General features: G+C 38.2%; 1 protein-coding gene across 10 annotated transcripts in view; it reads right to left on the reverse strand.

Moving 5' to 3' along the window:
- Positions 1–1,511: 1,511 nt before the first annotated feature.
- The window catches only part of LOC110111041, a gene marked incomplete at its 3' end in the record, with an annotated part of 35,424 nt that continues 23,729 nt past the window's right edge, over positions 1,512–13,206 (reverse strand). For all 10 annotated transcript variants that reach the window (XM_028698769.1, XM_028698767.1, XM_028698766.1 and 7 more), the window contains 3 exon segments: positions 1,512–1,595; positions 1,708–2,181; positions 7,381–7,563. In XM_028698769.1, coding sequence (XP_028554602.1) covers positions 1,512–1,595; positions 1,708–2,181; positions 7,381–7,563 — 741 coding nt within the window.

The raw sequence follows: 13,206 nt of genomic DNA on the forward strand, positions 1-13,206 counted from the left end.
GACAGTTTGGAGAGGAGGTGATGGGCCTTATGGCCAGCGGCTTGGAGGTGGGAGATGGGGGGGTCGGCCGGGGTTGTGGTGGTGGTGGGGTTTGGCCGAGAGAGGGAGGGAGGGAGATATGGTCGGCGGTTTGTGGGGGAGAGAGGGGAGGAAGGGGAAAGAGAAAGTCAACCACAAACCCAGACGTTTCCTGCAGTTGGTGGGTATTACGATGCCCTCACCTAGGGACTTCAATATCTCCAAGAACTCTCAAGCTCTCCCAAAACACACAAGTGCAGAAATTTCTTGTAATAATGTTAATTACCCTCTCCAAAGGGGAGGAGGAGATATAAATAGCTAATGTTTATAATGACGAAATAAAAGACACAAATGCCCCTAAGGGTCACAAAAAACTATTCCCTCAAGTGAGGGTAGAAATGAAAAAATACACAAATAAATAAATACATATAATAACTCAAAAATAAATTGACGTAATCGTGGCAGTAGATCGTCGGCCCCGTCTCTGCTAAACTCTCCAAGGGCAGATGTCCTCATCAAATAAAAGGGTTGTAGTTTTATATATATATATATATGAGCTAACCAAATCATTTTTATAAAATAACACGTATAAAAATTTGGCCAATCATTTGGATCAACCCCAACATGGTACAGTCGAGTATGCTTTGATTGGATTATTCCAACTTAATTTTAGTATTTCAATGCATCATTAGGCCAATCAAGTTTTAATTGAGCAATTGGATTCATACATAAATTTAACTACTCAAATTGATTGATCTTGAGTGTGAGTCAGCCTTACTCCAAAGCGTTGAGAAATTTAATTAGCCATATTTGGGTCCACTCGGTTGCTCTAATTATTCTTAATTAAAATCTAAATCTACGCTTACCTAGGTCATTGAATCCCAATCTAAGTTGATATGAGCCAATAAGCTTTAATCCATAAAGTAGAATCAACTTGAAATTTAACCTACCTAAATCTGAACCAAACCAGTTGATGTTGAGCTCAATAGAGGTTTAATATGTTATATTAAGTTTGATTTCAACAAGCAATGCTCAATGAAGCCACTTCAATTCAATTAGAGAATCATGCTTGGAATCAGACTAACACTGTCAGATTCAAACCGAATGGGCCATTTCTAGGTCAGAACACAATTCAAATCAATTGATCTGATTGAACTCGATTATGGTTATGGGATTTCAGCACAGTACAAAATTTGAATCAAATGAGCACACTAAACAAGATTTTGATTAAGGGATCAAAATGTCTCTTCATCTTTTCTAAGGCCTTTTGAGATTAAATAGAGTTAGAAGCCAGAATCTGTTGGGGTAGTAGAGCCATTTAGTACATTTGATTAAGGTCAACCCAATTGAACAGGGAGCTTGTTTGACCAATCATGAGGTTGACATTCCTCCATGACATATTGAAGGTCAACATGCTCCAAGGCTGCCTTTTAACGACAGACAAACATGTTAGAAAACAAAATATAAATAAAATAAAACAAAGAGAATCTCACCATTGCATTCTACTCCAGGAGATCCTGTAAAGTTGTTTGCTTCAGGTGCAAGAAAAGGTGACCTATCATAACTTTCCAGTATAACTGTTAAGAAAACAAAAATATTGAGAGCTGTAAAAAGTGGTTCAATGGATGTTATCCGGAAGAGGACGGAAGCAAAATAAAGGAAAGCAACCAGACTAAGTTCAGGACAAACCGGCACTCTGAGCAAAGCCATCTGTTAAATCTGAAAAACTGAAGTTTCGAGGAATATGACTTAAAAAGCCATAAGGAGATGAATCGATATCCTGAAGTGGTTCGTTCAGTGCTTGAGCAGTCAACTCAGGACCACTGAAGGATGCACCAAGTGGATCAAGTGTGGGCTGAGTCTCCAAGAAACTGCTACCAGTAAACGCAAACTCAGAATTGGTTGTATAGCTAGGCTCTGTCTTGATTGTTGTACCATTCATCATGTGATTTCTTCCCATTAGTGAGTTCTTTGAAGATAACATGCTTGCCGGAACTTCCAACCTCCCACTAAAATTTGATGGAACATTGCCAAGTTGGACATTCTGATTTCCTGCAGGACCACCACTGATGATTGCAGAAGAAGATCCTCCATTGGGCAGTAAACCATCAGGCCTTGAAGTAGATGCATTTTCGGATAAATAGCATGAAGGGTTCTGGTTCACTGCAGCCAACTGCAGCAGGTAAGTCATATATTCAAATGTAAACAAACAAAAGCAAATATAAGAAAAAACGCAACTGCAGTTCAGACAACAGATCAAATTGGAGAATGGAACTTCAAAGTAGGATTAGTTAATGCTAAGAATCACTACTCCAAAGTTGGATCAAGTATATGTTACGCAGCCAGCCTAGGAGAGGCCGGCTGAACCGGTCCAACAAGGATCGGTTCGGGTTTACAGCCGGCAGACCAAGGTTTGGGCGGAACCTAGTGGGGCGGAAGCTCTAATGGGACCCACTAGCTTAATTAAATAGTGTTTAGGAGGAAAAATTTGAATTAGGGGCTGTTTAGGGATTTTGTAAGCCTCCTTTGGCCTTAATTAGTCTCTTGGAGGCTAGGTTAGGGTTATCTTGAGATTGGCTGAAACTTTGAGATTTAGATTTGTTTTGGTGTGGGCTCTAGGTTTGCTAGAGATTTGGAGAGTATTTCTTCTTCTCGAATTGAAGAAAATTGTATATTGCTTTGTTTTTTTTTTTCTTGTTCTTGGATAAAATCAAAGTATTTCTTTTGTGTTTCTTCTCCAATCTACTATATTTCCTGCATTTTTCTTGCTGATTTCCCCTTGAAATCAGCCCTATTTCTCGCTGTTTTTGCCAATTCTTTGCTAGGTTAGCTTGTGAACTCAAGTATTACCCTTAGAGTTACTGCAAACTCAAGTGCTTCATATCAAATTGGTATCAGAGCGTTGTCTTGAGACCATCGACAGCTGAAATCCAGAAATTTCAGCAAGGAAATTTCATCCGCAAGTTCTTCTCGGAAACCTTGGGAAGGAAAATGGCCGGAAGGAAAGTTGAAGTATTGGAGGGAGATATAGGTCAACTAAAGACAAATTTTGAGGAAAAAACCACTAATTTTCATAATCAATTTGCTTGCATCCATGAAAAGATGGATGGAATGTTCGCTGCCTTGGAAGACATGATGTGGAAGATGCTTGAGGGCAAACAAAATCCGGCGACATCGTAAGCAAATGAGACCACAGCCGACAATTGGAGATTCAGAAATCCAAACCCATTTAGGGGGAAGGAGAATCCGGAAGTGGAGATCCTTGAGGGAAATGATTGAATGCCTCATCTAGAACCACTTTCTAGAGAGGAGATGAGTTTGGGCTATGAAAGGGGTGCTGATTTTGTGGGGAGAGGGGATGATTTTTATTGCCGGGATGCTGAATATGAAAGGAGAAGAGGGGAATATGAGGAAGGGCTCGGGTATGATCACCGGAGGGAAGATCTTCACCACTGGGGAGCACTTCCTCTTCAAGGAATGGGAGGTTATAGATGATTTAGGAGAAACGAGGGTGACCCGAGGGTGAGAAAACTGAAGATACCCATCTTTGAGGGCGAGGACGCACATGGCTGGATCTACAAGGTGGAGCGATACTTTGCAGTCAATGGATTGACTGAGGAGGAGAAATCCTCTTCAAGGAATGGGAGGTTATAGATGATTTAGGAGAAACGAGGGTGACCCGAGGGTGAGAAAACTGAAGATACCCATCTTTGAGGGCGAGGACGCACATGGCTGGATCTACAAGGTGGAGCGATACTTTGCAGTCAATGGATTGACTGAGGAGGAGAAACTGACAGCGGCGGGACTGTGTTTGGAAGGGAAGGCACTGCCATGGTACAAATAGCGGGACATGAGGCGACCCATTCGAAGCTGGAGGGAGTTCAAGGACTGTTTACTAGAACATTTCTGAATCAGTAGGGGATGAGACTTCTACGAATAGTTATTTGCCCTGATGCTGGAGGGGACAGTGGCAGAGTACCATAATTGATTTGAGTACCTAGCTAACAGACTGGATCGTCTTTTTAAGACCGTGCTTGAGGGGAACTTCATGAAGGGGCTCAAACCGGATATCAGAGCAGCTGTTAGAGTGATGAGACCACGTGACTTGGGGGAGGCTATGGAGTTGATGCAGCTGGTCGAGGACCATAAGCATTTGGAGATGGGGGCTCGAGGCAGTAGCTCCGGGGAATCCTACAGGATGATTACTACCTTTCTAGCTCCCATAGGAGCTGCACCGGGAGGTTCACGCGAAGTACCAAAGGAGAAGTTTGGAGGAGGGGGTCTGGGGGAAATTTTAAGAAGCTTACTAAAAAGGAGATACATGACAAGAGGGCAAAGGGGTTGTGTTTCAGGTGTGATGAGAAGTACATGTCAGGGCATATGTGTAAGGACCAAACTCTTCATGTTCTCGTCGTCAGTGATGATAAAGAAACTGAAGAGGGAGGAGAGAGCGAGATAGTGGAGGAGGAGGAAGATAAGTTACATCTGGATATCGTAGAAGTCTCTCTAAACTCTCTGATGGTATTCGCCCTGAATCACAGTATGAAAGTGAGGGGTGAAATAGCATATCGTGAGGTAGTGGTGCTAATCGATAGTGGGGTGGGGCCACCCATAATTTCATCTCTAACCAGATCGCTAATCTGTTGGGGGTGAAATTAGTGGATACGGGAGGATATGGAGTGATGATGGGCACTTGAAAGGTAGAGGTGGGTAGAGGAGTTTGCAGAGGAGTGACGTTGACCATTCAAGGGATACATGTGAGAGGGGATTTTCTTCCCTTTGAGTTGGGAAGTACCGATGTCATCCTGGAGATGAAATGGTTGCAGACCTTGGGGGAGACCAAGTTTAATTGGGGTGCTCTGAGGATGGAACTGATGGAGGGAGGAAAGAGGATGGTGATCCAGGGCGATACAGGGCTGTCCAGGGCCGAAGTATCTCTCAAATCCATGATCAGATCCATACAGAAGGTGGGAGGTGGGTATTGGTGGAGCTACAACGCATGGAGAGGGTCAGTGCGGGGAAAGGGAGACATTCCCATGGCAGTACAACCACTCATACAGCAGTTCGGTGAGGTGTTCCAGCCACCTCAGGGCTTACCACCACCCAGAGAGCAGGAGCATGCAATCCTTTTGAATGATGGGGTGTCACCAATTAGTGTTCGGCCTTACCGCTACCCCCAAATTCAGAAAGATGAAATTGAGAAGCTGACTAGGGAGATGTTGGAGTCAGAGATTGTCAGACTAAGTGTGAGTCCTTTTCTAATCCAGTCTTATTTGTCAAAAAAAGGATGGGAGTTGGAGATTTTGCATGGATTATAGGGCGTTGAATAAGGAGACAGTACCGGATAACTTTCTCATTCCGGTGATCGATGAGTTATTAGATGAGCTGCATGGAGCAGTAGAGTTTTCTAAGATGAAATTGAAGTCGGGCTACCATCAAATCAAGAAGGAGGATATTCAAAAGACGACCTTCAGGGCGCACAAGGGGCACTACGAGTTCTTGGTGATACCATTTGGGCACACTAACGCCCCTGCTATTTTCTAGTCTTTGATGAATAGGGTGTTCCGGCAGCATCTCAGGAAGCTTGTGCTGATATTTTTTTATGACATTCTGGTGTACAACAAAATAGAGAAGAGCATCTGGAGCACTTGAAAGAGGTTCTTAAAATTCTACAGGCACATCAGCTGAGGGCCAACCTAAAGAAGTGCAGCTTCGCCCAGTCTAGGGTGGAGTATATGGGACATGTAGTGTCTAAGGAGGGAGTGGCGGCCGATCAAACAAAAATTGAGACAATGCAGAAATGGCCGATGCCTAGGAACATAATGGACTTGAGGGGTTTCATAAGATTGACTAGCTACTACAGGAGGTTTGTGAGGTGGTACAGTACCATCACTTGGTCGTTAACTGAGCAACTGAAGAAGGATAATTTTTTGTGGGAATATGCAGCAACCCAGGCTTTTAAGAGGTTGAAGAAAGCCATGACGACAGTCCCAGTGTTAGCTCTTACGAATTTCAGCCAGATCTTTGTGGTAGAGATCGATCCATATTGGGTTTGAAAAGCTATTTTTGATACATCTGACTCCTTAATCTTAATTTGGTGATAACTAAATCTCAAGTTAGCCTTCATGATGGGGCCTTGCGGGACATTGAATAGGTTGTCAACCCAAGGGAAAGGATGTTTGTTAATCATCATCACTTTGTTCATTCATCAATATTCATATATTTTAGTAAACTACCATCCATCTTCATGAATAGTGCTAGCCCTATAGTGAGACAGTTGGTCGGATGAAACTTTTCTCTAGTAAATCTTGCATTGTTGCTTCACAGCTCTTGTAATACCATTATCGCCATATGGCAGAGAACCTTTGAGTTGGGTGTCACCCTAGGAATGACATCTATCAAAAACTCAAAGTCCATATCAAATGTAAATCTAGTCAGGATGATAAAAAGGCGTCTAGGTAGTCACTAGCACATCCTCAAGCTGGTTGGCCTTCCCATCCAAGTCAAGCAAGTGAACAAGGTAGGCATATCATTCCTTCCCAACCATTTGTATTTCCTTGGCTACCAAGAAGATGAACGGGACGGCCCCAACTTTCCGTAAAGAAAGTAAAACTTGATTGCTTGATGTTTCTAAACTTTAACCTTCCTTTCTCTACAATCAATTGAAGAATAATTCCTTTAAAATTATACATTCCTAGGATGATGACAAACTCAACCATTGGAGCAATGATTAGGGATGATGGAAATGCTTAGTTCGGTGGGGCTCAAAGCCCTTAGACCTAATTTGAGGTTTATATATTATTAATAACATATGTATTGTACCCATCTTAAAGCATACCCAAGAGCTTTAAGGCCCATCTCGACCAAAATTTCGGTAAGAACAAGCAATGCCTATTGTTACATCTATATTTACTATCTTTCGTATTACCCATTCGTCAAACGTATACAGTGAAAATGACCCAATTTATAGGCACATAAAACATATAAATGTGCGCTGCAAGAGCATGCCGGTCAAATACGACAAAAAATAAAGAAAAAAGAATAAAAATAAAGTAGACACGAACTTTCTCAGTATTTATTGCTGTTGGGGTGTCCCCCAATCTAATGACTATCTAGAACATGTGAGTAACTCTCTTAAGAAATGAAAATCAGTAAATCTCTTTATGTTTGTCCACATCAGATTCAGCGTTAGAAAACGATTTTGAAAATAAAACCTAAATCTGTTCGGTTGTGCAGTATAATCCACACTTTGTAAAGAAATGCACTTCATTTTATTTTATTATTTTTAATAAACATATTGCAGAATGCATTGGAAAGAAAAAAATAATAGAATTCACTATTACAAAGTGTAACGAGTCATACATGTAGAAGAACATGAACCATGAGACATAGGCACTGAAACAACCCCTGGGGAACAAACTTTGTTCATAAGCTCCACTTGTTTCTCAAGAAGCTTATTGAATACCAATATTTGATTTTTAAGCATCAATCTAACATGATACGCCTTAAAAAAGTCTCTATTCTCCTCTTCAAGTTTCTGCCAAACTGAAAAATTAAAAGCCAAACAAAATTAAATAAGCCCAATGAATCTTACATTTTAACTATACAAAAAAGTGGCCAGAAAGACGAGACTAATACATAGACTATAATATAATAATTATGCGCATCAAGAGATCTTGTATTATCATGAGGATATTATATAATCATGGAAAAGGAAGTCCTATCCCAAATAGCGGCACAACACCTGAAGACATAATAAGGATTAAGGATAGCAACTACTCAAACATGGCACTTAATTAAATATATAGTCTCTCAAAAAGATGAACCATAATACTTTTAACAAACTAACAACATATATTAAAGGAAAATAAGAATAAAGATAAATATAAGGGAAAGAACAGAACCGTATTAGCACTGTTGCATACAAGATAAGAATGGCATGAAAAACATAATCAATGCCTCGGCTTTTAAATCTAACTAATCCAACTAGAACCATTATAAGTTAATAAATAAATAAAGCATGATGACAGTAAGCACATGGAAGTACAATTAATTAGTTGCTCCACACATAGAAATACACACAAAAGAACACTAAGATGTAGGAGATCATTGATGAGCTACATGCATGCATTGTAACAACCTAACTGATTCTAGGAATAGATCACAATAACAACGTAGAAGAGCCTATATTAAAGGGATTTCTCCAACTAAAATGAGCAATATGCAACTTCTGAGAGCACCCTGTAAATCCTTAAGTCCTCCTAACTTTCTTTCATAAAAATTCCCTATTATAAAGCATCCCCAAGGGAGGAAAAAAAAAAAACTACGGAGTTGGTGTAAATCATCATCACCAGTAGAATGTCATCTGTGACTATAAGAATGCAAGATGCCAAGCCGTTGGGGTAATCCGAGATACTCCCGAGATAGATTGCTTGGTAATCGGGTTGAGGGTTTTTTCCTGAGGAGAATCAGGATTTCTCTGAGCCAAGATTGCTTTTGATAAGGCTTCCCTTCCCAAGATGCATCACAAGTTGGTCAGAAGAATTTGAATATTACTATATTAGGGTTAAATGTCTATCACATGAAGAGTAAAATTGATTATAGGACTTGCAAGATTTTAAAGGATTACACTTGCCAAATTTTAAAATAGTGGATGTGACATATTGACTCATACATCATGCTTTGATATTTGATGCAGATTTGACTTGACATTTGCTGATTTGCATAAGACCACTAAGGCAGCGAATAATAAAAATTAGGATTTGGTCGGCCTCACCTATAAGGTGAGAAAATAAAACCCACCATATGGTAGCTCTCTAATTGAGTTGTTGTAAGTCCTATCCATTCATAGGCATCTTTACTAGTAGAGTTGTAAGACCTAGCCTCCTATTGAATTCACATTAGATAATAAAACACATGAAAAAACTCAAGCAACTTTGCTTATTGAACTAAGTTGTAAGACCGACCATCAAGCCTTCCTCTAATTAAGAGATTATACGTTATTGTTTTCGTGGAGTTGATTCGAACCTTCGGAGATTCATCTATCTTTTTTTGAGCCTAAAGAAAGTATAGAATCTACCATCCTTGGGTCGGTATATAAACCCCATAAATTCTATTTACATCCTTGAGATAAGTCATAACCCCATAAGTCTCACATACTTTCTCTTAAGTCATAGCCCCATTTGTATTTTCCTTATGCTTAAAGAGATGCTTTTAAACAAGCCAACTTGATTCAACTTAGAGCACCGTGCTAAAAGCAACATGCAAACATGGCAATCAACCCTAAAAAATGTAGATGATAACCTCTATAGTAGTTGGATAGACCATCAAGGATCAAGCCTCATAAAAGAGGCACACTGTAGTATACAACCTTTATCACGCATGTATTAAGGTGCACTTCTCTCGAGTGGGCATAAGCTAATTTTGAACAATTAAATTGGTTATACCAATGCTTCTGAGTTGAACTTTACCTTGCATTGTGCCTTTAAGCCAAATTTCAGTGTGAATTAATTGAGCCCAAAGTTTTGTACCTTCGTGGTCATATCCTTCAACCACTAAATCACAGTCAACCATGTCAATCCCCTTAGGCCTTTTTTGTCTAAAATAAACTTTGAACCTCACTTTAAGGGAGATTCCTTTCAACATACTTCCACCTCAATTTCTAGGAAACTTTAATAGGATGTAACCCATTGATGTTAAATAAAATTCATAGATAATATGACCTTCCCACCCTTCATCATTACTATACTAGGTTCACTAAGTACACTTAGGATGAAAGAACCATGGGATCACACTACCTTTTTGCCCTCTATCATGATCAAATTGACCCTCCATCACAATTCATTCCCCCATTAACTGAACTTCCAATTATCAATTTAGAGTGTGATGATATCATTAATCGAGGTTCTTCTCGGGCATCAAACTCTAGATGCAATTAACCATGACCGCTAACTACCATGGGAAACCTCAACCTCCCAAAATTAAAATAAACCTTGTTTGGGCTCATCAACTAACAAGGAAAATCTCAGGGACCTTATCCTAGTCTATTTTTTAAGCTTCGAGTTACTCATAGTCCTTTCCCGTCTCCAAAAGAGCAAAAAGAAAATGGATCGCATCACAAGCTCATGAACATCTTTTAGAGCCCAACTTAGCAAAAGGTAGGTCGTCTTCACTATGATTTAAGAATCATGAGTTCGAGGCTTTGAGCCATTGAAATATCCTCTCTACAAATAAGGGGTTAAGAATAAGTAGATTAATCCCTTCTCAAACCTTACATTGGTGGAAATTCTATTCATTAGGTACATCTTTTCTATATTTAAATGTCATTATTTGCCAATGTTCGTCGTTACTGACTCCAAAGAGAGAGGCAGCTAGATACCCATATCTAAAGGTGTTAGTTATGAAGGATTTTGAAGCTTAGAAAAGTGATTGTTGATAGTTATGTTCTTTAGGTCGATATATGAGTCCCTTTATACCTCTTTGTGTATGAAGAAATGAATAATGAAATAAAATTTTGAGTTTTTGCACTTTTTTTTTGCTTATATGCTTTCTTTGCTGAAATGAAGGACTTCTTTAGTGAACGTGAGATGCATATCCATAGTGAGGATGTACAAGGATTCAAAAAATGCTATTAATAACAAAGGAATGCGCAAAGCAAGAATCTTCCTATTGTTTTAGCAATAATCTTCCAAATGTTTTGTTTTATCTTTTTTCCTGCACATATTCCCTTCTTCTTTTGACCTCAATTCTAGGATTTCATGTATATTGATGCTTTAGTAGTTAGTTTAGGTTTAATTCAAAATCAATTAGTATTAAGATCTCAATTTGTAGAACACTTTATTTTTCATTTTGATATTTAAAATCTTTTTAGAACTTCAATTCTTGGCTTGCAGATACTTCATTGAATCTAAATAAACAATCAAGTTTTTTTTTTTTTTTTCAATGTGTTTCTTTCCATATTCAAGTCTCTTTTGACCTCAATTCTAGGATTTCATGTATATTGATGCTTTAGTAGTTAGTTTAGGTTTAATTCAAAATCAATTAGTATTAAGATCTCAATTTGTAGAACACTTTATTTTTCATTTTGATATTTAAAATCTTTTTAGAACTTCAATTCTTGGCTTGCAGATACTTCATTGAATCTAAATAAACAATCAAGTTTTTTTTTTTTTTTCAATGTGTTTCTTTCCATATTCAAGTCTCTTATATATCTATTACCTTAGCTCTCATATATCTCATTTTCTACTTCCTTACATACAAGGCCTATGATATAAAACATAAAAAATGTAACTGTTGTTTTACTTACTACCTCTTTTACAAGACTTCTTTTTTATAATTTTTATGTCTCAATATTTTTTTCCATTTCAAAATAATAAAGGGAGACTTTGCAACTTTAGTCTAGGACAAAAATTTCTTCCTGTTTCATCAGCCCTTCCTAAAATATTACCAAAACTTATTCCAAATGTTAATACTAGCAAACAATTTCAACAACTAATTTTTCTCCTCTACTATATACCTCACCCTTCTTCAGCTCCTCCATCCTATATTCTCCTTCTCCGGTTTTGTTAACTGCCCTATTTCACCTTAAGCACATCATGACAAGCACCCACTCACACACACCCAGAATCAGGCTTCCATGTTACATAAAAATATGAAAAAAGTAGCGTTGGTGATGCAAACAAAATTTTGCAAATAACCGCTTCCTTTCAAAATACTTAAAACAAACACAAACTCATATAAAATTAAATAAGACACAACGACACCTTATAACTTTTATATATTTTACAGAAGAAAGATACAATGGTGTGTAAACTTGTGGAGGGAAGAAATATATAGAAGACCGAGACGAAATAATAGTGAGGAAAGAAAAAGGAAGCTAGCTTGCAAGCTAGTAAAAAACCCGCAAGTTTACTTTCTAAAAATCATCAAAAAAACTCTATCTTAAAATAGCCCAAAACTCCCTTATAAATAGGATAGAAAAGGGAATCCAACAGCCATGTTCAGCCGCCCACTACAGCCAACCAAAAGGAGAGAAAAAAGAAGCAATACTAGCTTTTGCCTCGAGATTCGTGCCCGATCAAGCTAATTTTGTGATGCCGTATCATTTATAAATTTAAAAATATATATAATACAAAATTTTAAATATAAATATCATTTAGGAATAATATATTTATATATTTATAATTAAATATATTTATAAGAATAATATTTAATATAATATATAAATTTATAATAATAAAATTTTATATTATAATTCATATAATATATGTTATAGCAAAATTTATAATACATATTACCCAAATTTATAGCCTAACTAAAACCAAATTTGAAGCCCAACTAGTCCAAATATATCAAATTCACATTATAAATTATTTATGCAACTTTTTTAGTCCCACATCATGGGAGGAGTTTGAGGATATTGCTTTGAACCCTTTATAAAGTGTGAAGTACATTCTTTTTGCTAAACAAATTATATAAGTTATTTAAGATAACTTGTATATAATATGGTGAAATTAATCATCATATTTAATAAAAATATTTAATAAAAGTATTTTAAATAGTTAAAAAAATTTTAATTAACTAAAATATATTGTTTAAAATTTAATTAAAACAAAAATAAAAGTTTTTTATAAATCGGTCGGTTCTTTCCCACCCGGACCGGTTCAGCGGTTCACCGGTTAAATCGTCGGTCAATCCGGTTTGATCCAGTCCGATGCAGAGCCGATTTTGTAAGCTCGATCGGATCGGCCACCAGACCGATTCACGGTTGAATCGGTCGATCCGGTCCGGTTTTCAAAACAGTGGTGAGAACCATGGTTAGAAGTAGGAGGTAGAAGTCTTGAGACAAAATATAATAGAGAAAAGGATAGAAGACTAGCTCGCAAGCTAGAAAAACCCTTAGGTTTCTACTCCAAAAATAATCACATAACCTCCTTTAAATAGCCACAAAACAACCCTATAAATAGAAAAGAAAAGGAGGCTAAAAGCCATGCTCAGCCGCCCACTACAGCCAACCAAAAGGAGAGAAAAAAAGAAGCATTAAAGGCATGTTTGGACCCCCACCCGAACAGCAACAGCAAGGGAACCGGGACAGCCAAGAGCAAGAACCGAACAGCCAGCAAGGGGAACTAGGAAAGCAGGGAGCGAGAACCAAACAGCCACAGCCCAGGGAACCGGGACAGCCAAGGA

This window comes from Dendrobium catenatum, unplaced genomic scaffold, assembly GCF_001605985.2.
Source record: "Dendrobium catenatum unplaced genomic scaffold, ASM160598v2 fragScaff_scaffold_1132, whole genome shotgun sequence".
NCBI classification, from domain to species: Eukaryota; Viridiplantae; Streptophyta; class Magnoliopsida; order Asparagales; family Orchidaceae; genus Dendrobium; species Dendrobium catenatum.